Source organism: Eumetopias jubatus, unplaced genomic scaffold, assembly GCF_037043125.1.
Source record: "Eumetopias jubatus isolate StellerSeaLion01/CBP00866 unplaced genomic scaffold, mEumJub1_p1.0 scaffold_14, whole genome shotgun sequence".
NCBI lineage: Eukaryota > Metazoa > Chordata > Mammalia > Carnivora > Otariidae > Eumetopias > Eumetopias jubatus.
This window is the reverse complement of record NW_028274820.1, coordinates 85251509-85279190: the sequence shown is the minus strand read 5'-3', so window position 1 is coordinate 85279190 and position 27682 is coordinate 85251509. Positions and strand designations below refer to the sequence as shown.

General features: G+C 61.7%; 1 protein-coding gene across 5 annotated transcripts; it reads right to left on the bottom strand.

Moving 5' to 3' along the window:
- Positions 1 to 53: 53 nt before the first annotated feature.
- On the bottom strand, positions 54 to 26588 carry FLNC (filamin C). Of its 5 annotated transcripts, XM_088018633.1 has the most exons (49): positions 26234 to 26588; positions 21595 to 21843; positions 19934 to 20031; positions 19633 to 19783; positions 19419 to 19537; positions 19130 to 19207; positions 18780 to 18942; positions 18398 to 18625; positions 18027 to 18068; positions 17077 to 17214; positions 16559 to 16685; positions 16282 to 16418; positions 15902 to 16095; positions 15693 to 15806; positions 14955 to 15098; positions 14614 to 14737; positions 14260 to 14420; positions 13968 to 14058; positions 13710 to 13879; positions 13375 to 13492; positions 13023 to 13285; positions 12059 to 12656; positions 11231 to 11404; positions 10956 to 11118; positions 10504 to 10664; positions 9484 to 9651; positions 9275 to 9398; positions 8618 to 8774; positions 8353 to 8542; positions 8158 to 8181; positions 7790 to 8037; positions 7282 to 7362; positions 6867 to 6966; positions 6473 to 6613; positions 6131 to 6259; positions 5878 to 6051; positions 5080 to 5241; positions 4761 to 4964; positions 4151 to 4303; positions 3947 to 4069; positions 3622 to 3861; positions 3153 to 3422; positions 2914 to 3051; positions 2586 to 2701; positions 1868 to 2000; positions 1597 to 1773; positions 1195 to 1413; positions 365 to 574; positions 54 to 241 (listed from the first exon to the last, which is right to left on the bottom strand). In XM_088018633.1, exons 1-49 carry the CDS (start codon positions 26586 to 26588, stop codon positions 54 to 56), a joined length of 8229 nt encoding a protein of 2742 aa, XP_087874759.1. The 5 variants fall into 5 exon arrangements, with proteins under 5 accessions (XP_087874759.1, XP_027960710.1, XP_027960711.1 ...); XM_028104909.1 differs by lacking the exon at positions 18027 to 18068 and having other exon boundaries at positions 18425 to 18625; XM_028104910.1 differs by lacking the exons at positions 7282 to 7362; positions 18027 to 18068 and having other exon boundaries at positions 18425 to 18625.
- Between the last annotated feature and the right edge of the window lie 1094 nt (positions 26589 to 27682).

Sequence of the window (27682 nt, the reverse complement as noted above, 5' to 3'; positions counted from 1 at the left end):
TGCGCGGGCTGGCCGGAGGTGGGGGCTGAGGCTGGGGGAGGCGCTTCTGGGATTCAGGGCACATTGACTTTGAAGGGGCTTCCAGGGACACTTTCGTCGCCCCACTTGACAATGAGGATGTAGTCCCCTTTCTCCTTGACGGTGTAGGTGACGTTGTATACCCGGTTCCCCATGTGCTTCACGTAGACCTCCTCACAGGGGGTCTTGGGCCCGTGCACGCCCACCATCATCATGTTGGTGCCTGGAGAGGAGTCAGAAGCGTCTGGGTCACCCCAGGGGCCCACAGCCCCTCGGGATCCCCCGCCCCCGTGTCCCTGTACCCTTGCCCACCGTAGGAAACCACCCCTCTCCTCCCTCAGCATGCCTGCTTTGCTGCAGTCCACGGTGAAGGAGTTCTTCTGGCCCACAAAGGCCTGGGACAGCCCCGGGCCCCGTGTCACCACCTTGCTGGCATCTGAGGAGAACTTGGGGATGGAGCTGTAGCTGGAGCCACGGCTGGAGGACGACTTGGTCATGGTCTCCACCAGAACCGTGGATGTTTCGTGAAGGCTGTGGCCTCCAGACAGCCGGGGCCCTGAGGGACAGAGCGGGATAAGCACAAGCTAGGGGAGAGGCCTGCCTTCCCTAGGCCCCAGGCCCTGGGCCCCCGCACTGACAGCCCCTAACAGCGGGGGCCACGTCCCTTCCCCTGCTGTGACACCCGGCGTTCCCAGCGAGCCTGGCTGTGTGCACCAGCTCCCGCTTGTCCTGAGGTCCTGGGCCTCGGATGGCTCCAACCCTCACCCTGGCTTGGTCTGGGAACCCAAGTCAGAGGGTAAGAGTTGCTTTAAAAAGAACATGTATCCAACTAATCCTTCACACTGCTTCCAAAAGGAAAGCGTGCTAAGTATTTACTGAGGTTTGTTTTCCAGAAAGCAGAAACCTAGAAGCCAGGAGGGCAGAAAATTAAGCTGAAGTTTGGGAGCCACTGCAGGGAAAAGATTAATCAAGTGATGGGCAACAGTAAAGAGGAAGGATTTGATTTTCAGAAATGATTCTCCGTGGCTGCACAGAATGGTGTGCTGTGTGCGGCCAGGCCCACTTATGCCTGGTAAGTTGCCCATGGTTTTGGGGTCAGACTGTGACCCAGTGTGAATGGCCACTGCAGTCATCCAGGCCGGACTGGAGGGATGCCCCCCCACCCAGGGCACTCACCTGTGACTTTGGCCTTGAAGGGGCTGCCCACAATGTGCTGGGGACCACCGTACTTGATAGCAATGAGGTAGTTGCCAGGGGCCATGGGAGTGTAAGTGACCACATGGCCCTCAGGACACTCCCGACAGTCCAGCTGCACCTTGGAGGGGCCATCGATGGTGACAGACAAGGCCCCTGAGCCTGCGTTCAGGGTGTTGACGATGAACTCCGATGACACGCCTGGGGGTCGGAGGTAGCAAGGATTGGCTGTAGGCAGGAAGGGCTTGGGGCCCAGAGCTGGGCTGGGCCCCAGGCTCCCACAGCTGACCTCTGCAGGGACTCAGCCCTCCAGCTCAGGGCGGTACAGGACCAGAAGCTGCGCACCCCAATATCCAACCCTCTGCCCCAGCCCCAGACACTCACCAGTAGTGCCTCCCTCAAGCCCAGGGCCATAAGCTGACACCAAGCCTGGGTCCCCAGCCTGGCTCTGCTCCCCAACACGGATCTTGAAGGGACTGCCAGGGATGTGGGCACCATTGAACTTGACATCAATAGAGTGGACGCCGTTCTCGTGGGGGATGAAGCGGATGGTGTGCTTGTCTGTGGGGCAGAGGGCTGGTGAGTGCCTTTGTTCTTCCCCTCCCCGTCCCCCAGCAGGGCCTGGCGTGGGTGGACAAGGCCAGGGCCAGCTCACCGCTGTCCAGCTCAGAGACGTAGCACTCCTCCACGGCGCCCGAGGGCGTGTGCACGCGAGCATCGATCACGCCCCGAGCACCATTCAGCTGCACCGCAAAGGACGCCGGCTGGTTCACCTTGAGCCCCGTCTCCTGCAGAGGCCACACAGAGTGCTCAGACTCCTGGGAGGGTCTGGAGCACTGCTCTCACTGCCCGCCTAGCCTGGAGGCTCCCAGCCCCGGCCTGGCCCAGCTCAGGGAGGTAGTCAACAAGGCTCTGGGAGGTGGGGGGCAGGGCCTGTGGCCTTGGCATCCACCTGCCGGGAGGTGGGCCCACCCAGCTGTGCTGGGCACAGTGGGGGATGAGACGATGTACCCTGTCCTGGCTGAGGAGGTAGGACTCCCACTATAAAGCAGGCCAGAGGCCCAGATGAGGAAGGAAGAGTGTGGCCTAGACTGGCCTGGGGGCCGGGGGTTGGTGGGGGGGGCTCCCTGGAGAAGGTGGGTCCATGGGAAGGACTGGAAGAAGCACAAGGAGGCCAGCTGGGGATGGGAGTGTGTGAAGGTGATCCTGGGGCGTGAAGCGTGGCGCCCCCTGCTGTACAGATACTGGGAGGGAGGGGGACTTCTGCTGACTGTCCCTTCCAAGGTCACTGCTAAACCCTTGGACCCATGGACCTGCCTTCAACTCCTGCCCGGGTCTTAGGACGACAGAGGGGCCTACCCCTGGGCACGTACCTGGAGGCTGGTGACGGTGAGGCGGCGAGCATCATCCGAGAGGGAGGCCACAGGCACCACAAAGGGACTGTCTGGTATGTGCTCATCGTTGAACTTGATGGAGACCTCATAGTCACCTGGGGAGGGAAGGCTGGTCAACACAGGCCCCTGGATGGGAGATGGTGGGGGTGGCATCACCCACCCGCCTCATCCCTGGACAGGGGATGAGGGTCTTTGGGTCAGGGAAAGAGACAGCCCTAGGGGTGTGGGGTGGAGGGAGATGGGGCAGAGAGCAAGCAGGGGCCCAGGTCAGGCAGGCCCAGGCTCCCCCTCCATCACGGACCCCTACCTGGTTCCTGGACAACATAGGAGACCCCACAGGAGCCATCTTTTCGGTCCTCAAATGCAATCTCCGCCTTGCTGGGACCCTCCACAGCAATGGACAGGCCCCCGGCACCTGCTTCTCGGGTCCAAATGCTGAACTCAGCTGGGGACGGGGAAGCAGGGCAGAGACAGCTCTTCAGCACCACGGCCCATCGCCCCGGCTGCCCTGCCTCCACCCCCCCTCGCCTGGCCCCTGCCCCTCACCTGGCACGCCGGCCACCCCCCGCTCCAGTCCTGTGCCTCCAGCCCTCACTTTGTGAGCACCGCCTTCACCCAGTGGCCCCACAGTGAACTGAAAGGGGCTGCCAGGCACGTGCTGGCCACGGTACTTGACCGTGACTGTGTGGGGCCCCATCTCCTGGGGCACGAAGCGCACGCTGTACGCGCTGTCTTCTCCCTCAACAATCTCTGCGGCTTCCATCTTGCCCGACGGGCTGGTCACCTGTGCGGTCATGTCCTGAGAGCTGGCCTCACCTGCAGGGAGTGGGGAGTGTCAGGGTGACACTGGGGCCACTCCCCGCCTTGGACCTTCCCTCCCTCCTCAATAAAACCTCTTCCTCTGCCCAGAACACCCGCAGCTAGCCCCCTGCCCATGGCCTCCCCGTCCTGCCCCCAGGGGGTGGAAGGCCCAGCTTCCCTGTGAGGACCCTGGCCCAGCGCAGCCATTGCTTACCCTCCTGCCGCGTGATGCTGCCGAAGGAGCCCAGGCGCTCCCGGCCCAGGAAGTCCCCAAAGACGGCGGGGAAGGGGTCTCCACCGACCTGGGTGGACTCCTCCACCCGCACCTCACGCTTGGTCTCCCCGCCCCGCGTCTTGCTGATCTCCGTGCGCTCGGTGCGGGTGTACGTGTGGCTGCTGCGTGTGAAGGTGCGCGTCAGGCGCTCCTGGGCAGACACCATCTGGAACCAGTTCCCTGTGGGAACACGGAGCGGCAGAGGTGAGTGGGCTAAGCCCACCGGCCTCCCCAGAGCCCTGCCCAGGCCGTTCCGGGGTCACACCTGGGATCTTGAGGTTGAGGTCACACGTGCTGCCAATGGTGGCGATGGCGGGCGCCTGTCTGCGTCGGGTGATGCTCTCCTTCATGCGACCTTCGCCGGTGACCTTCACAGTGAACGGGCTTCCTGGGAGGGGAGGGGCCGATCAGGCAACTCAGACCACCGGCCTCGCAGCCTCTCCCTGCCCAGCTGTGGCCCAAAGCTTACCAGGCACGTGCTTGTCAGCAAATTTGATGTTGATGATGTAGGTGCCAGGCTCAGTGGGGCAGTAGGTGACTTTGCACGTGCCGTCCTCCATGTCCTCACAGTTAATGTCCACCTTGCTAGGGCCTTCAATACTCAGCCCCAGGCCCCCGTAACCTGGCAGGACACCAAGGACACCTCCCCCTCAGGCCCTGCCACTCTGCTGAGCCCTCCCCACGCTCCAGGCTCTGTCTGGAACAGGTGCCCAACATCTATAATAACCACCAAGGACAGCAGGCTCTGCAGGAGGAGGGGTGAGCCAGGCACCGAGCCAGAGGGCCGGGGATGGGGCAGTGTGGAGAAGTCCCTCAGGTGGGCCTCTTGGGTTCCAGCGAGTGAGGGAGAGTCAGAAACTCAGGACAGCTGGGCTTTCTCTTAAATTTGAAGAGAAGTGACATGGAACATGCACTACCCCCCAAATGGACCCCAGAATGTGAATCCCCACAGAGACTGGGCCAGGAAGTTCAGGGAGGAGGAGATGACCAAGAGGCCCTGCGCAGGAAAGTTCAAGTCCTCCTTAGAAGCACCAGCTGAAACGGGGAGTGGGGGTGGGGGTCCCTGGGGCGAGAAGCACCTGCATTGCGAGTGTCCACGATGAACTCCGCCACCTGGAAGGTTTGTCCCTCGGACAGGCCCTTGCCCCAGACGCGCACCTTGCTGGCGTCCCCGATCTCAGACGGCCCCACCAGGATCTTGAAGGGGCTGTTGGTGACATGCTTGCCGCTCTTACGCACGCTTACCACGTGCTCCCCAACTTCCTTGGGGGTGAAGGAGATGCCTGTGGAGAGGGGGTGGTCAGGCACAGGGCCCTGCGCCTGGCAGAGCCCCCCTTCCCGACTCCTGTCAGGCCTTCTTCCTCCTCCGGAGGTCCCTCCCCATGGCCCCACACTCACCGATGTGGCGGTTGGGCAGGCGCTTTAATAGGCAAGGCTCCTCATTGCCCGAGGGGGCACGGATGCTGGCGGTCAGCAGGCTCAGGTCACTCTCGGTGATCTTCAGTGACACGTCCGTGGAGGTGCCCACGTTCAGCTGTGACGTGCGCATCGAGTCATCACCTGGTGGGGGAGCTGGACATGTCAGACAGGATTCCAGGCAGGCCATGTCCTCGTGGGGCTCAGAAGACCCCCTAAGCAGACCCCGCTGGACTCGCCAGCTGGGACCACTCAAAGGGCAGAGAGGCCCAAGGCCCAAGAGAGCATGGCCTTTAGTCACATGTTGGCTGCCAAAGATTACAGATGGGCCCGGTACCCCAGCTGCCCCATGGGTGCCTCAGGCCTGAATGGGTTCAATCCCTAATCCGTGTATTTTAATTACAAGTCCCATGGTTTCGTGGAACCAAAACAACTAGACGAGCAGACAGCACCAACCCCTTGCCCGCCATGTGGTTCTGATCAAGTTGCTTAGCCTCTCTGGGCCTACTGATCTACCAAAAGAGATGATCGGTACCCTAACTTCGCAAGAGTTACTTCAGTGACTAGATGAGATGAAGTGTTTGAAAGCATGGGGTGTGGGTGGATACTCCTCACCTGCTCTAGGGACTGGCGTGTTCCTTGTATTTGTCCAAAGATGGCCCCTTTCACCCGGAGGGGTGCGTACCCTAACGCCCCGGGGTTACTCGGACCTGCTGGGCTCGCCCACCCGGCTTGCGCTGGGGCTTGTCCTGTAGGCTCATGGGCCCACCCCGCCCCCACCTGTGATCTTGGCTGTGAAGGGGCTTCCGGGGATGTGCTTGTCATCAAAGCGCACGATGATGCTGTAGTCCCCGGGCGCCGTGGGCAGGTAGGACACGGTGCAGGTACCATCCTTGTTGTCCTTGCAGGTGATCTCGGCCTTGGACGGGCCCTCCACGGCCAGGGACAGACCTCCTGGGGGGGGGGGGGAGGGGCTGAGATCAGAGGTCCTGCCCTCCTCCGAGCCCAGTCCTCTGCCTCCAGCTCCCCGCACCTTCTCCAGCGTCCTTGGTGACGATGGTGAAGGTGGCCGGCTTGTTGACCATGCCGTGGCTCAGGCCTGGCCCGTAGGCACTGACGTGGCGGCTATTGATGGCGTCCACGTAGAACTGCAGGGGGCTGCCTGAAGGAGACAGACAGAAGGGCCTGTGTCAGCAGGGCTCCCTGTACGTTCCTGCAGCCTCCCTGTCTGTCATGGGACCTGCCTGATGGAAGTCTGCCTCCCCAGGGGCTGGCACGGTGTCTGCGTACGGCCAGTGCCCCATGAGTATTTGTTGAAAGAAGGCAGGCAAGAACGAAGCCACGGTGGTCTCCTCGGAGCCCGGCCCCGACTTACCAGGGATGTGGTTGCCGTCGTACTTGATCCCCATCTGGTGCAGGCCTTTCTCAGTAGGCGCGTACCTCACTGTGATGGTGCCGTCCTTGTTGTCAGTGATGTTGGGCCGGGCCGTTTTCCCGGAAGGCATCCGTACCTCCCCTGCGGGGTAGCACAGTGATGTAGGGGACCCTGTTTTTTCCTCGCACAGCCCACCCCTCTCCTGCTGCCCCAGGCCCCGTGAGACAGCCGGAGCGGCAAGCCGAAGCCTGCACTGGGGCAGAGAAGGCTTGAGTCTGAGTTCCAGCTCTGCCCAACTTGGCTGTGTGACCCTGGGTAGCTCGCTTCCCCTCTCTGGGCCTGGAAGAGGCTGTCCCTCTCCGCCCCCCTCCACCTCAGGGCCCCAGGACCGTACCTGTGAGTTCCCCTTTCTGCACGGTGAATGGGATGACCAGGTTGAAGGGCCTCAGCATGGACTCCATTGGCTCTGCGGGCACCACTGGCTCTTCTGTGGCCTGTGGCAGGGGAGAGGAACAGTCATTGGCTGGGAGAGGTCTGGGGAGCTTGGCCTGACTCCCAACGGAAGTCCGAGAAAGTGAGGAGAGAACAGGATGGTTAATGGTGAAACCAGAGTGGCAGGAGAGGCGTGGCAACTGCAAGAGAAGAGGTGGGCCGTGCTCAGCCCGGGGACCCATCTGCCCAGCCTCATGCCTGCCTGCTCCCCAAGATGGCCCCAAACCATGCCCCAGCCCTGGCCACGGAGGACTAGAAGGAAGAAATGAAGGAGCAGGAGGAGAGAGAGGCGCGGCCCCCGTGGGAGGCGGCAGTACCCAGTGCGTGGGGTAGGTGCTGGGCCGGTGCAGCTGCAGCACATCAGAGGGCTCCTCCACGTGGGCCATGGGGTCACATGCCTGGGGGGCAAGGCACGGAGAGCACGGGTTGTGGCAGGCCAGTTCACGCCAGTCCGAGTGCTCAGGAGCTGACTCCGAGAATGGCCCGGGGACCTGAAGTCTTGGGCTGTCCTTGGGGCGGGATGGATATCTTGCGAGCTTTACCCTCTGGAGGGCTTCATCGCCCCACAGGGCCACCTTGGGGGGATGTCTAGGGACTGTGGGCCCAAGGGTTGGAGAACTACGTGACCAGCTTCTCCAAAGAGACCTGACCAACCACTGGAGAGGCCAGAAACAAGGGCTGTGCTCAACTCCCAAGCTGGGAGGCTGTGGGGAACCAAAGGCTTGACTCTGGAATCCATCAGACATGGGGGCAGGTTCTGGGCTTCCTTGCTGCTGCTAAAAGGGCCTTGTCTTCCCAGCCACTGTCCAGGGCCCTGGAGCTTACCAGCACGTGGAAGGGGCTGTTGGGGATGTGCTCGCCTCCAAAGCGGATCGTGATGACGTACTTGCCCGGCTCGGGCGCTGTGTAGTAGATGTCAAAGGTACCGTCGTGGTTCTCAACCACGTCCACGTCGAGCTCCGCCCCGTCCGGCGTGGACACTGTGCATGTCACCTTGCCTTTGCCTGCCGCCTTGGCATCCACCGTGATCACGGTCTCCTCCCCGATCTGGATGCGGGGTCCTAGGCAGGCACCTGCCACCCAGAAGAGCCAGGTTGAGGGTTTTGGGGTGGGGGGTGGCTGTGCCCAGTCCCTCTCCATTCCCAGCTGCCCTCACCACCTCAGCCCACAGCAAGAAGAGAAAGGGCACTCACCCAGGCCATGGCCTCCAATGGACACTGGAAACAGAGAAGAGTGTGAGGCCACACAGCCGTGGGGAGCCGAAGGGGATGGGGGATACGGGCAGGTCAGGGGGGCTCTCTGGGTCAGGGACTGGGCCAGGGATCTGGAAGAGCTGTGAGGGGGACTCGACGGCGAGCAGGGGCAGAGGATGTGGGGTGTGCACCCACCTGTGACAAGACACTTGCTGGCATCCCCGGTGGGCAGGGCATGGATGCGGAAGGGCGAGTAGGGGATCTCGTCGCCACCATACTTGATGGTGATGGTGTACCGGCCACTCATGTCTGGCAGGTAGGACACGGTGTATGTGCCATCCCCATTGTCTCGGATGTTGGCCTTCTTGGGCTTTCCCTCGGGGTCCTGGGAGAGATGCAGAGGTCAGGGCCTGCCTGTGCCCAAAGCCTGACCAGGAAGATGGGCTGCGCATGGACTCACCAGGATCTGGACGGTGAGCAAACCCTCACCAGCATCCCGGGCGTCAATGGTGAACTCCACAGGCAGGCTGGCTGGGATGCCAGAGGCGTTGAGGCCGGGGCCACTGGCCCGCACCTTGCTGGCATCGTGGGCAGGAAGCACCTTGATCTTGAAGGGGCTTGAGGGGCAGAAAGAATGGACAGTTGGCTGGGGTCTCGGGGTGGGGGGAGCCCTCCCCACAGACATGAGGAGGGAGGATTCTGTGGGGCAGGGAGGAGAGAACAGACCACATCCTGAGTTTTGTGGGAGGGTTACTAGAGGACGCTGGGGATGGAGCCTGAGCATTTCTGCATTCCCCAAGAAGATGCTGTGGTTGGTTTAAAGAGGAGGGTGCGGGAGGCTGCCTTCTCCCCCTGCCCCCACCTGCCTTTTCCCAAGGCACTAACTGAGCAGCTACGTGGGGGGAGAGCCCAGCCCAAGGAGAGCCCCTGGAGCTGTGCTGCCTCTCTGTGGCGACAGGCAGGGAGCCCCAAGGACGAGCAGGCTGGGGTGGCTGAGACCGAGACCAGATGAGGCCCAGACAGGTGGAAGGGGCACCCCCAGGGGCCTGCAGGTGTGGCCCTGGGGGGAGCGCCCCACAGTTCGGCCACAGTGTGGGAGCCCCCAAGTAGTTCTCACCTGCGTGGCACCTCCTGGTCGGCATACTTGACGGCTACCGTGTAGGGCCCATCGGTGGCTGGGGTGTAGTGGACAGTGTGGGTGCCACCTCCATTGTCTAGCACCTCCACGGGCTCAGCCACACCTGGGCAAGGGGGGCAGGGTCAGCAGAGCGTCCTGGTGCCCCGTCCTCCTGCCCCTCCTTCCACCCTACCCCAGACATTCTGTACCTGTGGGGCCCAGCACGGCCACATGCAGCGGGGCTCGGCCGGCTTGGCTGCAGTCCACTGTGAAGGTCTGGGGCACCCGGGCCCTGACACCGGCCCCCAGCCCTGGCCCCGAGCACTTCACCTTCCCAGGGTCCACCACATCCTTCACCGGCACCCGGAATGGGCTCCCTGCAAGGAGATGGACATCAGCCCCTACCCACCTGCCAGGGAAGATCTCGGACACTGAGGAAGCCGGTAGAAGGAGGTCTTCCCTGCCTCTGAAATGCCCCAGGGAGGCCAGACCAACTTACGCAAATGCTTAACTTGCTAAGAAATTGTAAACGGGGACAGATAAACTTGGCGGTAGACCGAGGCTGGGCAGACCTCATGTGTTGAGCCACAGGCCTGGAAGAAGTCCTTCCTAAATAAAATGCTGAAAACTGATTTAAAAAAAAAAATCCACTTTTGGAGCGCCTAGGTAGCTCAGATGGTTAAGCATCTGCCTTCGGCTCAGGTCGTGATCTCCAGGTCCTGGGATCGAGCCCCATGTCAGGCTCCTGGCTCAGCGGGAAGTCTCCTTCTCCCTCTCCCCTGCTCATGTTCTCTCTCTCTGTATCTCTCTGTCTCAAATGAATAAAGAAAATCTTTTAAAAAATAATAAAATCCACTTTTGACCGTGTGAAATTAGAAAAGGTGGGGGGAAAATGTCCAATTTCAGCATGCCTGAGCACTGCAGTCCCGGAAGGCGGGACCCGCACGAGCAGCCCAGCCCTGCGGGGAGCAGGGCCTGCTTTGCAGACAGAGCGAGAAGGCGTGAGGCCACCAGCGCTGAGCCAGTCACACGGACGGTGTCTGAGCACCGGGTCCAGGAGGTCTGGCGCTCCAGGCAAGGGGCCAGGATGCCAGCTCTGGGCCCGGCGGAATGAACCAGAGGGGCTGTGGGGTCAACAGCAAGCCCCGCCCTGCCTCTCAGCCGCGGCTCCAGCATCCGCAGCTGCCTCCCCGAGCCACCGGCCATCCTCCGCACGCACCACCACGCACCTGGGATGGGCCGCCCCCCAAAGGTGATGTTGACGTCGTAGTCTCCGGCTGTGAAAGGGATGTACTCCACGGTACAGCTGCCGTCTTTGTTGTCCTTGCAGGACATCTTGGCTTCCGAGGGGCCCTCGATGGCTAGGCCTAGGCCTCCAGTGCCAGCTCCCCTGCAAGGTGACACCCTCATCAGCTCTGCTAGTGACAGCAGAGTGGGGAGAGGGAAGAGCGCTTGCATGGGGTGGGCGGGGGGAGGAGGGTAGGCTGCCAGGGGCCCAGCGGAGGAGGGACGAGCTACGGGGGTTGATCTGAAACACTGGGGGAGGTTTGCTCCTGGTCACCCTTGAGAGGAGATGGGATGAGGCACACACAGAAGGGCAAAGGAGAAGGGCGAGGCGCTGGGGTCGGGGGGGGGGGGGGGCCACAGCCTCAGTGTCCAGATTAGGAAAGGGGGAGGATACCTGGTCTCCACGGTGAAGTGGTTGGCCTTGTTGACCAAGCCACCCTCCAGGCCTGGCCCGAAGGCCCGCACGCGGGTGGGGTCACAGCCCTCAGTCACGCCCACTCTGAAGGGGCTCTTGGGCACAGCTACCTCATCGTACAGCACCTCCACCAGATGCACGCCTGGAAGCCGGCCGCACAGAGCGAGTCAGGGCGCGCGCGGCCCCCACCACCGCGGCCACACTGAGTGCAGTGATGAGACCCCCGCCCTCCCCCACTCAGCCCGGGCCCTCACCCTCCTCATAGGCTGTGTACTGCACCCGGTAGGTGCCATCCCCGTTGTCCGTCACATAGGTGTCCGTCTTAGCACCCGAGGGGTTGAGCACACGCGCGGTCACATGGTTCCCACCCGCGGCTGTTAGGGACCTTGCATCCACAGTGAACTCAGTGGTCACCTCACGCAGAACACCTGGGTCCCAGGAGAGGAACACTCAGTGTGTGGGTCAAGGGCGGCTTTCCCATAGTCACTCATGCCTCCACCGTCCCCAACTCCCAGGCTGTTCCTCCTGCCTACCTGCTACTTCCCAGCCTGAGCCCAGCCCCCCTCTGCACCCCTGTGCACTCCAGGCCCATCTCCCACTGCCCCTGCTTTGTTCCCATCACCATCCTGTGATACTCTGTTCCCCTCAGCCTCAAGGGCGGGTCTGGGTCTTCTGTCTCCCTGTACCTTCCCCCACCCATGCCTAGCCAGTGGCTGGCGCCCAGCAGGTGGCCACTCACATCTACTGAACCAAGTTGAACGGTCTCCTGACCCTCTGCCCCAAAGCTTTCCCTCTGCACTCGCTCCAGTAGGGTCCGTAGCTTTTTCAGGTCAGGGACGTGATCTGAGAAAGCTAGGATCTCCCCAGAAAGATGCACATCAGCAGACACAGCTTTGCCACGTGAGCAGAGAGGCAAAGCTCCATGCCCAGCCCCTGGTCCTTGGTTCCTTCTCTGGGGTATCTGAGCCCTAAGGACTCCAAGGCTGCCCCAAACCCTCCGTTTACCCGGCCTTGGCCACCCCTAAGCCCTCAGCCCTGCTTCCCTCCCTCCTGCTGATGGCTCCCTGTCTCCTCTCACTCACCATGAGGCTCCACCCCGGGCCCCGAGACCTTGATTCCACTGGTGTCAACAGCAGGCTGCACGTGGACGCGGGTAGGGAATTTGGGGACAGGGTGCCCGCCATACTTGATGGTAATGGTGTAAGTGCCCGGAAAGGCAGGGCTGTAGGTGATGTGGTAGGTGCCGTCGGCATTGTTGTGGATCAGCACCTCGGCCTTCACGCCGGCGTCCGACAGGATCTCGATGGTGAGCTCAGCCTCACCCGCCTCGGAGCAGTCCACAGTGAAGGTGGCTGCCTCGCCAACCTGGCCGCGCTCCAGGCCCGGCCCACTGGCCCGCACCTTGCTCGGGTCGAACACAGGCCTGATGGCGGCCTTGAAGGGTGAGCCAGGGATGTGGGCTTCGGCAAATAGGATGTTGATGGTGTACTCGCCCGGCTCCGTGGGCAGGTAGCTGACAGCACACGAACCATCACCGTTGTCCTGGCACTCGATCTTGGCCTCGCAGGGGCCCTCCACCGTCAGCCCCAGGCCACCTGTGCCAGCCCCCTTGGTGTCAATGGAGAAGGGTGCTGGGGTGCCTACCAGTCCACCCTTGAGACCAGGGCCATAAGCACAGACCTAGGGAGAAGAGCAGGGATATGGGTTCCTCACATCTGGCCCCTCCCATGCTTGGTCTTCATGGCTCCCCGTCCGCCCCCCCAGCTAAGCACCTTTTAATGTAGCAGCTACTACAGACTGAGTCCTGATTATAACAATTCCAGATGAGGAAGTGGAGGCAGACAGATCAAACCTGGAATTCAAACCCAGGTACGATCAAAGGCCACGCTCTTAATAACTAAGCTGTCTCAAACGCAGGTCCCAGGACAGGGAATCACTTGGCCTTGAGTCCTTGACCGCACTCACTCCAGAAACGTGGGCCCTCTGGCCTCTGGCCCTGTGACTCCTCCATCTTCCCTGTAAACCCCCAAATCCCAGCTCCCTCACCTTGGACGGGTCAGGGGGCAGGACACCCTCCACAGCAAAGGGGCTGCCAGGCACTGGGTGACCATCGTAGGTGATGTCCACCTTGTAGGGTCCCTCCTCGGGGGGCATGTAGCGCACGGCCTGGGTTTCGGCCCCACCCCCGGGCTCCAGCTTGCAAGGGATGGGTCGGCGGGAGGGTGAGGTCATCCGCACGTCCAGCTGGCCCTGACCGCCAGCCCCACGTGTGTTCACGGAGAACGCCTGTTCTTGCCCCACGGCCACCTCTGCGGAGAGGGCAAGGGGCGCAATGAACAGAGGCTCCGGCCCACCGGACGATACCCGTCACTTCCAGGTCAGCTCCTGCCCCACTTACTGCTGTTCAGGCCTTGAACTTTGACTTTGCTCAGGTCCAACGGGGGCGCCACATTCACCACAAAGGGGCTCTTAGGGACAGGGTCCCCGCCATAGGTCACTGTCACTGCCATGTTGCCCTGTTGGGTACAAGAGGAGGTCGGAACTGGGTGGCTTAGGCACAGCCTGGCAACACGCCCATGGCCGAGGTGGACCTGAGGCTCCGAGGGACATGGCCAGAGAGGAGGGGTGGCAGGAAAGGGGCCGATACTCAGAAGAGGCCCTAGGAGACTAGAGGAAGGAGATGCAGGACCCTGTCAGCCAGGACAGGTGAGGCGGGGAGGGGGTGGGACACACCTGCTGGACGGCCGTGTACTTGACAGTGTAGGAGTAGTCATGGTTGTCAATGATTTCAAAGTCCCGCACAGCCTCGCCCTTGGCGGCCCCAGCGAAGTGCACATCCAGCTTGGCCTTGCCGGCTCCCTTGGTCAGCACCGTGAAGTGAGTGGGCTTCCCAACCTCCACACCTGGGGGGCCCAGCCGAGATGGCGGTGAGGGCCTGGCGGACGCCCAGCCCCAACTCCAGCCTGGCCCGGCCCCTGCCCAGACACCTACCTGTACGGTTCAGCCCAGGGCCCTCAGCCTTGACCTTGCTGGCATCATGGGATGGGTCCACCTTAATATGGAAGGGGCTGGCAGGGATCTCCTGGATGGAAGAAAGCCTTGGTGAGGGTAGGCAAGGGCAGCTTCTGAGAGAGCCCCCCGCCCTTTGTGCCTTCTGCGGCGCACTGCCTGCACACAAGAAGTGCTCGATCGATGGCTGCGAACTTGTCTCCAAATGACAGCATGTCAATTAGACTTGGAGGGTGCAGGCTACCAGTGACTGCCAAAAGCCAAGTTGGGGTACCTGGTTGGCAAACAGCACCATAATGGTGTAGCAGCCAGCTCCTGGGGGCGTGTACTTGACTGTGAAGGTGTCATTGTCATTTTTGATGATGTCGAAGTCGATGTCAGCTTCTGCAGGGCCCACGACGCCAGGGGCACACTTGATGCCAATACTCACATCACCTGAGGGGAGGCAGGCACAAGGCCATGAGTGGGGTCTCGACTGCCTCCCCCACTTAATTAGTCCCACTCGAACTCTGCCCAGAAATAGGATCTAGCCAGAGCAGGAGTCCCACCAACCCAGACCCCACACTCAGACCCTGCCCTGGACCCCACCCCAGGCCACCCCCCGCCCCCCAGCCACAGCCAGGAGCACCTTGCCCAGCCTCGCTGCAGTCCACCGTGAAGTAGGTGGGCTCATTGGCCTTGAGGCCCGTCTTCTCCACGCCTGGGCCATACACCTTCACCCGCTGAGGGTGACTGCCTTCTCCCACGTTTACCTGTGGGTGGGGGGTCAACGGCTCAGCACAGTGCCCCTCCCACAAGGCCCCCTTCCCCAGCACTGCCAGCCCCAGCCTTAGTAGGACCAGTCTTAGCCTTTGTAGATGGTGAGGTGGGAAGTGGTGACAAGGGCCGAGGGACAACCAACATGTCCTGTGCGGGGCTCCACCCTCCCTCTGGGACCCCAGCAGCCAGGGGCAGGATAGGACGACGCACCCGGAAGGGGCTCTTGGGCACGTTGACACCTCCCCAGGAGACAATGATGGTGTGTTTAATGGGTTTGGTGGGCACGTAGGAGCAGCGGAAGGTGCCGTCGCCATTCGGGATGACCGTGATGTTGACAGGACAGCCATCAGCGTCCTGTGGGATCACCAAGCAAAACCTTAGAGCGCACCCACCTCCTCAGAGCACTGGCGCCCTCTGCTGGACTCAGGTGGCCCTCCTTACCCACCGCCTCCGACCTCAGGCCAAAAGAGCCCGGGGTCACAGCACACCCTGGGAGCCTAGAGATCTGGCTCGAAACCATCTGGGTGGCCTGGCCTCCCAGCCTAGGCAGCTGAGAGGTGTTAGTGGGGGAGAGGCTGGGCTAAATCCACGCTTCTAACGTTGAACAGTGAACACTTTAAAGAAAAAAATCATCCTCTTGGACCCAAGAATACATTCATTAATTTAGAGGTTAGTAGACACCAGTTTGAAAAACTGATTTGGGAAGCCAATGTCTGAATCAAACCATCTTTCAGGTGAAAAATTATTAGCGTAACAACATATACCTTTGGTAAAATATGTTAAGATTATCACCAGAAAACACAAAATTTTAAGTTTCCCAAAGTTCTTCTGGATCCATGAGAGAGTCAGTCCTGTGATGTTACAATTCGCTCTGCCTCTCACCTGCCCCCACCCTCCCAGGGTTCCTGCCCAGGCCAATGGGGGTGGCAGGACTGGGCAGGGCCCCACCTGGGCATACAGATTCAGGTCTCCCTTGCCGGCGGCACGGGCATCGATGGTGAACTCCGCAGGCTTGTCCACGATGCAGCCAGTGGGCTCCAGGCCGGGCCCAAAGGCCTTGACCTGTGCAGGGGGAGGAGCGGAGGGCTAGGTCAGGGACTGGAGGAGGGCCCCCCCGTCCCCCATCCTGGGCCCGGCGTGCAGGTGCCAGACCGCACCTTGTCTGGGAAACAGTCGGGTGCAGCCGGCTGGATGTGGGCAATGAAGGGCGAGTCTCGGATGTCTTCGTCGTCACAGATGACATGCACGGCATACTCCCCGGGCTCTGTGGGCCAGTACCTCACATCGCAGGAGCCATCGCCCTTGTCATCACACTCGATCTTGGCCTGAGAGGGCCCCTCAATGGAGAAGCCTGTGTGCGAGGTAGGGAAGATCAGAGAGGGTGCGAGAGGCAGCTTGGACACTCCCATCACCCCCTCAGTTGCCCCGACGTCCCACTAGGTCTCATGCCACCCAGCATTCCCACCTCCTGGCGCCCGTCACTTCCCACGTCCCCTCCATCGCACCACTCCCCCGCTGCTAGCACCCGGCCACTTACCCAGCGTCCCCACCTCCGTGCCAATGGCCTCCACCACAAAGTCGGCTGACTTGCCCACCTGGCCCGTTTTCAGGCCGGGACCCCAGGCCCGTACCTTCTGCGCTCCTGCCTCTGGGCTCACCTGTACCTCAAAGGGGCTGGGCAAAGAGGGATCTGGTGTCCATGCCAGGAAGTACTCTGCTAGATGTACTCTCCCGCCCCTCAGAGTGTCAGCAGCCCCCTGCCTCCTCCCGCCCCGTGAGGGCCCACACAGGAAGGCCCGGGGTGCATGGCTTACCTGCGGGGAATGGCATAGCCACCCCATGTGATGGTCACCACGTACTTCCCAGGCACCACAGGGTAGTACTCACACTCGAACACACCATCCCCAGCCTCCCGCACCTTCACCGGCTCCTCTGTGCCCTCTGAGGGGATGGGGGTCAGAGAAGGGGGTGTGATCAACAGTCTGGGAGTCACAGTTCCTCAATCCCCTCAAGGAGCCCTGGGGACCCAGACCCAGCCTGAGGGCCGTGCTACTAGTGGGCAGGGACCTTATGTCATCCCTGTGCATGACAGCCAGGGCAGCATGTAAGGGGAAGAGGATCATTCCCAGCTTGCAGTTGGGAAACTGAAGCAAGAGGGGAGACAATGGGCCTAAGGCCCCATGGTGCCTGTAGTCGGCTTCTCTTTGGAGTCTCTCGGGGGGGGGGGGGGGGGGGGCATGGTGCTGGCCGTCACTGCCCTCAGGGAATCAGCCCCACTGGCCAGATTTCCTCCCAGCTCTCCCACTCCCCAGTCCTGGGCCCTGGCACTCACTTGGCCCCTTGACTGTGACCTTGAGCTCCCCACTGCCGGCACCCTTAGTGAACACCTTGAAGTCAGCCACCTCTTTCACACGCACACCCTTGGGCTGCAGACCCCGCCCAGAGGCGCGGCAGGCGTTGGGGTTACAGGCTGGGGGTTGGAGAGAGAAGATTAGGGGTGCTAAGATTAGGGGTGCTGAGGGGCCTGAGACAGAGCCTCAGCCCCTCACCACTCCTCGCCCCACCTTGCTGGGCATAGTCTCACTGACTTGCACAGGCACGAGCTCTGGCCTCATGCCATCCTCCCTCCCTAGCACTCCCTGGAGCCCCTGACACTACTGGGGCCCTTGGGAGCCCTGCTGGACGGGGAGCTGGCTACAAGAAACCCTTCCTGCTGGGCTTCTCAGAGTCAGGGTCGCCTGGGACAATGGCACACAGCACAGGTGAGCAGAGCCTAGGCAGAGAGGGAGGCAAAGGGAGATAGTGGAGGGCCCCAAACCACCCCAAGGCACCCACCTAGAACCACCTAATCCTCCTCAGTCAGACCCACCACAGCAGCTTTAGGACTAAGTCGTGCCACAACACACTAAGCAAGGCCACAGATCCAACGTAACATGAAGCCCGCCATGGACTGCAGGCAAGGCAGGGAAATCCGCCGGCCGCAGAACGCCACCGTGGCAATGAACCCAGACCTCGCTGCTCAACGTTGGCCAAAGAATGGCGATCTCAGCCTGCCACGGAACACATCAAATGGCACCGAACCCAATGGGCGGGCCACAAAACCGGCAATGACATGTACTCCAGGCCTACCACGGGACGCAGGCAATGGCACGGAACCTGGGGCCTGCCACAGAATGCCACGGAAAAGGGGCAGTTCCACACCGCCTGGGCCCTGCCGCACAGCACAGGTGAGGCCAGTCAGCTATGGCCATGCTGGCCCCGCCTCCCCCGGATACTACTGATGTGGCACCACCTTCTTGGCCTGGTGGAGGATGGGCACCGAGGACTCCGAGCAGCAGGGAGAGAACCGAGTGGCAGGAGACACCACCTGAGGCCTGGGGTGTGGGTGCTCATCACATATGCCCCTGCGAGCCTCCCAAGGTGGCCCCTGTCTGATATGCTTTACTGTGGTCTCCTGACCCTCCCCGGGGTAGTGTGTGGAGAGATGATCAGGATGAGGTCTCTCCAGAGCTCTCCCACTCCCCTCCATGGCTACTCTACCTATTTTAAAGCTTCAGCTGACTCCCGTTCCACCCCTGGATTTGCTCCTTTGATTCCCATAAACCCTCAGACCGAGAATTTGGGGGTGATTCTGTGTCCTGGCCTCAGTGAGGGTGACTGTGGGGATGAAGGGCCTTTACCTTCTGCCACATGGACAGGGAAGGGGCTGCGGGTGATGGGGGCACCAGCGAAGGCCACATGCACCGTGTGGGGCCCCTCCATCACAGGCCTGTATGTGCATCGGAACGTGCTGTCACCCTTGTCCTCCAGGGCCACCTCCACTGTGTCCCGCCGGCCCTGTGGGTCCACGATCACCACAGCAACATCACCAGTCCCGGCCCCTGCCATGCACAAAGGCCGTGAGCACCCCTGCTCCGGACACACACAGCCACTGTGGGCTCCCCCGCTCTGGGCCCACCCACCCCTCTGTCCCAGGCCCCCATCCATGTCACCCCATGCGGTCATAGCTGCCACCCACCTGGGGCCTATCCTTACCCGCCGTGTAGATGTCAAAGTAGGTGGGTTTGTTGGCCACGTTGCCCACAGGCTCCAGGCCAGGGCCACGGGCTGACACCTTGTTGGCATCCCCCAGGGCCATGCCCACGTTCACCTCAAAGGGGCTGCGTTCAATATTCTGGCCAGCAAAGAGCACGGTCACCTGGGGTCAGGGGTAAGTGTTAGTTTCTCGGGGAAAGCAGTTCTGAGAGGGGATGGATGGGCAGAGCAGAGCCAAGGATGGGGAGAGGTGGTGTGCTGGGGTGGGGTGGGGGTGCGAGCTGAGAGCGGGGTCCACTCGGCCAGAGCTAAGCATGTGACTGGAATGGGGAAGGTCTGCAGGGAGATACCTTGTGCAGCCCAGCAACCTTCGGCACATAGGAGACCGCGTAGGTGCGGTTCTTGTCGTTGTTGGGAACCACCTTGGCCTATTGGGAAGGAAAAAGACAGGAAGTCACAGTGGCCGCAGCCCCTCCTGACCCCACAGTGCCTGGCAGCCCCCACAGTGATGCCCCACCCCCCAGCCCCCAGCATGCAGTGAGCTCTAGTGGCCATCTCCCAGCCATCCCTGTTGTTAGCCTGTGGGTCTCTGGCTCCAAGCCCGGGCCAACCCCTCTCGTCCCCAGAGGCTCTCCATACCTCCTCAGTGTGGCCCTCGGGGTCCTCGATGTAGACCAGCACCTCGCCCATGCCGGCATCCACCGTCTGCACGGTGAAGTGGGCGGGCTGCAGCACAGTGTTGCCGTGGGGCTCGATGCCTGGGGGACAGAAGGCAGAGCCGGGGTACTTAGGGATCTCCATCCTAGGATGTACCCAGCCACACAGGGAAGACGGTCAGGGGCTCAACACCTACCAGGCCCATAGGCAATGGCCTTCTTAGGGTTCAGCTGCTTGGAGCGGACAGGGGCACCAGGTTTGAGTTTGGCCTTGGGGAACTGGGACAGGTACGTCATGACAGAATGCTCATCCACGTTGGGGTCCACAATCTCCTCGGGGGCGATCACCTGCCACGGGGAGGAATGGAGTTCCAGGGTGCCCTCGACCTAGCAACCCCACTTCCTTCCCACGTCCTGACTGGGTCTCCTTATAGACCCAGCCTCCATCCCGGGTCCCCCTGCCCGTCCCTTCTCCCCCCACCCCATTTGCTCGTGTACCTGGGGCACCCCGAGCCAGTCGTCCGCCTGCTGCATGGCCTCCCGGGCGTTCTCCACAGGCTGGTTGGGGTCCCAGGCCTCCCAGTCAGGGCAGAGGCCTGGAGAGATGGCAGAGAGAGACGATGATTAGGGGAAAGCTGCCAGTCAGAATGCAGAGCATTTGCTCATCCGACAGAGTCACACCCACCACCACGCCACTCTAGGCCTCTGAGCAGCCAGGTTCCTGCTGACCCCTTACGTTGTGGCCCATCAGCTGGGGTGCCCATCGCTGTTGAGAGGCGTAGCAGCCCTCCCTAACACCAACAATGAGTCCTTTCTGCCCTGGCTGACGCAGCCTGGCACCGGCCCTGCCAGTCGGCCTCCTGCCTGCCCAGGCCCCAGCGCAGACCCTGTGAGGACACCCCCCCAATCCCTCCTGCCTCATTCCCACTACCCCAGGGGTACACAGGGGAGGTCAGAGGCCCCGTCCTGCACATGCCTCTGACCTGTCCCCCAGAAGGTCTTCTCACAGCCGCCCTCAAGTCCTAAAGCTCCAAGCACTTCCCACATCAGCTTTAGGGCATAAGACACCCTCTCCTTCCTCACTGACCACTTGAGGAAACTGAGGCACTTCAGGGCATGTTTTCAGAGGACGGTTCTCCTCTGTGGCCACCCAAAACCCATCTCTCCTAACAGGAAGAATGCTAAGCCAGCTCCAGATCACTCCTGTCAAGGGGCACAGAGGTTAGGGGGTGCTTGGTCCAGGCCAGAGCTGGAGAAGGGGTGATGCTCCTGGGTTGGGAGGGGGCCGGCTCAAAGGCTGGAATCCATGACGGCCGGAACAGCTGAGCTCACTGCTGGCGGCCTCACCAGCTGTGGGCAATGGCTCAGCAGCCGGGAATGCTTCCCAGGCAGCCGTGCCCCCGCCCCCCGCCCCCTGCTCCCCGGCTGACCCTAGGCTGGGAGAGGATTCTCCCAAGGGGCTGGGAGCAGAGCTGATCCACCCAAGTGAGAAGACAACCTCTCTTCTTGGGGGGGGTGATGGTCAGAGAGGGAGCCGCCTATGGGGCAGGGCACTAGTCTGTGATGCCTCAGTCTCCTTGTGGGCCCTGAGCTGCCCCCACCTGACTAGGCCGGAACCTACAGTGAGAGAGGGCAGGGCTGGTTCACCGGCCACTGGGCAGTGCCACACCAGCCTCAGCCCCTCCTCAAACCTCTCCCAGGGCCTCCCAAAGAAGAACCTTCTCAGGGTCTAGCTCCCGGCCTTCTGGCTACAAGTCCTACCACATTTCTGTTTCTCAGCTCAGCAGAAATTCTACCCCTGTGGCAAAGTAGGAAGCCCCTGGAGCAGGAAGCTGAGGCCTTGGGCTCTAGTTCAGTTCTGCCACAAATAAGCTGTGTGATCTTGGACAAGTCACTGGCCCTTTCTGGACCTCAGTGTCCTTGCCTGTAGAATGAGGAATTCTGAACCTTTTGCTGCAGCTGCAGGATCTGGCACACCCAGCAGGCAGGGCCTGACGCCAGCAATGATTCTCGATTCTTGGCTGGAGCAGGGGGCAAGCCCCCTCCCCACCCCCCCCGCCGTGCTCCGACTCCCCCAGCCCTGAGATGTGCATTCTGACAACCACAGGCCTCAGTACCACCAGCGGAGGCCTCCAGGATGGGCCCACTGGCCCACTCACCAGGGGCACAGTTGTCCACCAGGGCGCCCAGAGCCTTGCCGTCCTGCCAGTCGCGGTTGAAGTTGGTGATGGGCAGCTGCGGCACCTTGTTCTGGATCCAGCCGAGCAGACGCTGTTTGGGTGTCTGCTTGCGGGCATCTTCGTCGTCCTCATCTTCCCACATGGGCATGGAGATGGAGTAGTGCAGGATCAGCGTCCAGATCAGACCCAGGATCAGCTTCAGGTTCCCATCCACGATGGCCTTGCTGTCTGCAGAGCAGACAGGACAAGCTGGGCTCAGCAAGGGGGCTGCCCTCCCCAGCTCAGCTCCCAGAACTGCGGCTAGAGCTACGGGGGAGGGTGGGGGCGGTGGGGGGTGGTCAGAACTCCCGATTCTGGAACCTGCCCCATTCTCTGCCTACCAAATTCTCACCCTCCCACGAGGCCGGACCGAGAAGCCTAACACTTTTGGGTCCCTCCCTGGGGAATGAGGTTGCTTCTCCCGCAACAGGTACTTTCACCTGTGGAACGGCGCATGCGTGGACCTCCATCAGGCTACAGGCATCTGGGCAATTATCCGGGATTGTAAGCCTCTTGGGGGCAGAAGCTGTTTTGTTTCATTTTTTAACAGTTTTATTAAGGTATGCCTGACATCCAAGAAATTGCACGTATTCGAGTATACAACTGGGTAAGTATGTGCCCGTAACACCATCACCACGTCATAAACATATCCATCTCTCCCCAAATTTCTTTGCATCTGCCCCTCCTTGTCCCCCCTTCCCAGGCAACAACTGGTCTGCCCTTGGTTACTACGGATTAGTTTGCATTTTCTAGAGTTTTATACAAATGGAATCCTATAGTACGCACTCTTTTTGTCTGGCTTCTTTCACACTAGACACTATTTCTCTCTGCTCAGAGTCTAGAACTTAGTAGGGTCTCAATAAGCACTGGTTGAATGGATGAATATTTTAAAAACTGAATTTGGAGAGGAATAGAACTAACCTGGTTCCAGCCAAATTCTCCTCTGAACACCATAAAAGGCCTTTGGAACAAAGTTCTGGAAGGGGGGGCGTACAGTGCAGACTTTGGGTAAAGGCTTGAAAATCATGCTTTCAAATGCTGGGGCCAGTGGGATTTCACATGAGTCAGGGAGAATGTCACCCATGTGGACTCAAGTCTTGGAAGCGCAGACTCCCCACCCATCCCCTCCTCTGTGGAATACCAGCACCAGCTCCCCAGGATTTGGGGGACCTAGTTCTCCTTCCACAGCCACAGAGAAATATCCAGGAGCTAAGGTGGACTAGAATATAGATCTTTGCAAACCAGCTTATTTGTAAAGGACAACGCAGGACTGAAATCCGTCAGCTTCCCTGAACACCACTTTTAGGGGTTGGGGGGGGCTGGGGGACTCAGCCTTGTTTACTGGTGTTGCCTGAGAGATAGGAGAGGGTGGGGTCTGGAGGCACCCCCCTTTACACATCTTTTCCTCCTCCTCTAGATCTTAGGAGAAAGGAGTTAGGAGACCAAAGGCCTGCATTAGTCCAGCAACCCCCCCACCCCACCCCCACCAGCTCCCCCCCACCCCCGCCCCGGGAGGCAGAATCTCAGCCTCTGCATCCCTCTGGCCTCCAGCTCTAGCCCCCTTGGCTCCCCCACCCTTTCACTGATTCATCCTTCCTTCCCCGGCAGCTCCCCAGCCCGCCCCCCTCCCCCCTGGCTCGGCTGCAGCACAATGGTTTGGCAGCTTTCAGATTCCATGACACACTCACTCCCAGCCTCCCGGTGCTCCAGGGCGCTCCAGGGCGCTCTCTCAAAACACACGGTCCACAAGACTTACACAGTCTTGACACCCAGTGCCCTGCCGCCTCTCACCACCCAACAGCCTCCAAAGCCAGTGCGCACACACCCAGGAGTGCTTCTTGCAAACTGGGGCCCGATTCCTGGCAGGGAGGCCCTGAGTTTGCTGGGGTGGAAGGGGGTGTCATTCATATTTGCTTCAGGGGGAAATTTCTCCCCAGTAACTGGCCCTGGGCCAAGCAGCAAGTGGTCCACCGTGGCCTGGGGCAGGAGAGGGGCCTAGAGCCCAGCTCTGGAGCAATGACCTTCCTCTCCCTACCCGCCCCCACCCCCAGGCCAGGCAGAAGAGAGTCGCTCCAATCAAGCTAGGCGTCAGGCGTCCTCCCTCACACCCCGGAGTCACCACTTCTTCTCCAGCTGGGGGACACCCCCAAAGGGGTGGGAGGAGCCTGACAGCGGTCCCTGAGGCCACCCCAGGCCTCAAGTGGAGGGGGAGGAGAGAGGGTCTGGGCCAGGGAGGTGCTGGCCAGCTGCTGCCCCCTCCCGCCCCTCCCTCAGCTGTTGGCTCTAGAAGGAAGAGCAACTGGGGAACAGCTGCAGCACAGAGCTGCCTCATTAGGCCTCTTTGTTTGGAGGGGCTGAGGGGGTGGTGGGGGCTGGGTCGGGGTGTTGGGATAAGGGCACACAGCTCGTCAACCCAGGCTGAGCACCCCTTCCTCAGGTGGACTCCTCAGCTCCCAGCTCCCACCCCACTCCTAGAAAGGGAAGTGGGGAGTCCTTCTGACCCCCTCCCAGGTGCCCAGATGCTCCATTTCAGTCCTGGGACAACGCCCAGAGGAGCCCCCCACCCCACAGTCCCTTCCCACCGCTACGTGGGCCAGAGGGAATGAGAGGAAGCAGAAGGCCACCCCTGGTGGGGAATCCCTTCACATCTCCCTGCTGCCGGCGCCCCCTCCCCTCCCCCCTCAGCCTCAGGCCCGCCCCGAATTGCTGACAGCTTATCTCATCAGCGCGAGGGAGCCACTTGGCCCAAATGGGGAACAGTTCCCTGTCCTCTCAGCGGGAACCGGGAACCAGGAACGAGGAGCGTCCCTCCCGCCCCCAAACCATGTTTTGCTTCTTCCCCCTCTACTCTGAGCCGGCCCCTCCACAGTTGAGCCAAGGGGCCCTGAGCCAGGCACTGCCACAGGGGAGGGGAGAGGTGCGCTCAGGAAGGATGAGGCCTGGAGAGGGGCCGGCCACCCCCGCGGTGGGGAAGGGAGGGGAGGGCTGAGCAGTTTCCTATAAAGTCCTGGTGAGGCCCCAGGCCCTCCCCTTGAGACCCCACCTGGGACAGTCAGTCCTGTACGTCAAATCCCAGCATGCAAAAGGGGGATGACAGCCCCAGAACTGACTCGTCTCTGACTTCCCCCACACACCCTCGGACCATCCCCAACACGCGCACACGCGCGCACACACACACACACACACACTCATGTAGCCCTCAGCCCTACTACAAACACCAGGGCCCCCTCCCCCACCCCGTCCTCAGGCTTGTCCTTCTGGAAAGCTCAGAGACATCTGCTGTGTCACGGAGGCAGGGCTATTTCCAGGCCAGAGCGGGTGGGGTGGGGGGGCAGTATTGGGGCAGGAGGGGTAAGGCCTAGAGAAGGGACTGGACAGGGCAAAGGGCCCCGGACTGACTTCAGCTGCTAATTCAGGAGGCCTGGAGATGCCCTGAGGGAGAGTGGGGGTGGACAGACATTCAATTATCTAGAATAGGCCCTGGGGTAGCCTGGTGGGGGAAGGCACCTGACCCTGCGTGAAACTCCTCTCCTGGGGCCCTGGGGTGCACCCCAAGGGGCCCTTTCATGTAAATCACAGCAAGACTCTTAAAAGCTCAGGGGTAGGGGGTCTTCCTCAGGCCCCTAGCCAGCAGGGAGCACTGCAGGGCTGGGAGGGAAGGAGCAGCCTCTGGCCACTCAGAGCCCACCCTCAGCTCCCCGAAGCCCGGAGTGCCTCCCCACCCCCACCAGCACTGATACACCTTCCAAATCTGGTTACACTCAATGACTTCCTCCCTTCTACAGGCCTTCTCCTCCCTCCCCTCAACCCAGACCGTTAGCTGCAGCCAATCCGGGCCGAGGGGGTGGGCTGGGGCCTGGCATGGACTTGGGGGAGCACCCTCCCAGGCAGGCTGAAACAGGAGGTGGATAGGCAGGGGTTAAGATTCTCTGCACTCGCTCAGTGCCTTTTTAGGTTTCTGAGGCTGGGCCCTGCCTGCCCTGGCCCAGGGGCCAGAACCCAGCTGCTGTGCACATGCCTGTGGAGGGCCCCAGCCCCATGCCTGCCTGGCCACCAGCTCTCCCCTGCCTCCAGCCCTTGGATGGGCAGTGGTTGGGACCTGCCTTCAGCTCAGTCCTCCCCTTGTGGAGGTGCTGAGAGGAAAAGAAGCTATTTGCTTTGTTTAGGGAGTAGACATCCCCCAGGAATCAGTAATGCGCACTGACCCTATCTTCTCAAGCATGAGCTGGGATGGCCTGATGGCAAGGAAGGGGTCAATGAGTCGAGTCGGGTTGATGGGAGTGTGTGCGGGAAGGCTGAGCTGGAGGACTTAGGAAGGCAAGGTCTGGACTCCCCCGGACGCCCCCCAGACGCCGCTATAGGGACAGACCGGTGTGCAAGGCAGTGCCCGTGTGGTCTGCGTCGATGGACGGGGAAAGCCGGGGCCAGGGGCCTCTCCCTGTACCAGGGGGTCGCCCTCTGCCCCATCTCAGCTCCCCGCCCCCACCCACCACCTGTGTCCGCCGCCCCCACGGGCCGGCCCATTCTCAGGGCACGGCCCCCTCCCCGCAGTGCCTACGCCCTGCTTGCCCGCACTGACCGATGGACACAAGCTTGATGTGCTCGCGCTCGAGGAACTCGAGGGCCACGGACACGTTCTCCAGCTTCATCTGGCGGAAGTTGGGGCGCGGGTGGAACTTGCGGTACATGCGCTTCTGGCTGAGCACCTCAAGCAGCGCGATGAGGCGCAGCCCGTCGCTGAGGTCGCGCTGCAGGTCGGTCAGGCGCTTGCCCACGCACTTGAGGTGCTCGTTGCACCAGCGCGTGAACGTGTTCTGCTGGATCTTCTTCCACGGCGCGTCCTCCGCTAGGTCCTTTTCCGTGGACGGCATGTCGTCCACCTCGTCGCCCAGGCCGAGGCCCGCGGCCTCCGAGTAGCCGCTGTTGTTCATCATGTTGGCGCGGGGCTGGGGCGGGGGCTGCGCTGCCTACTGGGCTGACGCTGGGCTCGGGCTGGGCTCGGGCTAGGGCGCTGTCGGGGCGCTGTCGGGGCGCGACCGCGGGACTCGGCGCTCTGCGCTGCGCTGCTAGCAACTTCTCTCGCGCCCTGGCTGGCGGGACTCGGCGGGCCTCCTTGGCTCCTCGGCCGCGCGCTCTCCCTCTCTCTCTTTCTCTCTCTCCCTCTGGGGGCGGAGCGGTGCTCGGGAAGTGCGGGCAGGGCCGGGGCGGGGGGTTTAAGAAGCCCCCGGGGCCGCGCCCCCCCCCCCCACGCCGCGCTTACGGCCCCCGAGTCCACGTCAGAGCGCCGGCCTCCCAGGAATGCCGCCCGGCCCGCGGGTGGGGGCCGCGCCGAGTGGGCGGGCCCCGCCTCCTTCCTCCCCTCCCTCACGCTGCCCCGGTGGCGGGAGGGGCCCGGCCCCCCTGGCCGGGGTCTGCGGCCCAGGCGGGGGCTCGGTCCCCGCGCCGCCGCGCTGGGGAGGTGGATTGCACGCAGAGCTGGAAGGCGAGGGGTGAAGGCACCCAATACCCCCAAACTAAGCATTGCCGGTCCGAGATGAAATACACCCCTTTCATACCGCTGTGGGACTAAAGAGATAAATGGGGAAACTGAGGCCAGTGGTTAGGACCAAACACACGGAACTAGTGTTGACAGAATTTTCTGGATGAATTGGTGGCAGGGCCGTTGACAGGGCCTGGGAGTCCTGGCTCTTGGCCCAGGGTATTGTCCACCTGCAGGGGAGAGGAAGTGTGTGTGCCTGTGTACAGATGGACTGAGAGGAAGCAGGGACACTGCCCAGGCCAATTAGGGAGAAGGCTTGGGGGTGCTCCATTTTACAGGTAGAAGAGCCTCATTTGAAGCCCAAACCCAGGGTCCCAGGGGAAAGACTGAGGCTGCCCCTGACTGTGTCCCTGTCACCAGCCCGCTTGGCCTCATCCCCTCAGAATGAAGCTGAGCTCAGGAAGAAAGTACCTGGTGACTCAGACTGTGCGCCCCCCCCACCATGTCTGACTCAACCAAAGTGATGAGAGGGCAGGGAGAGACTCTGCC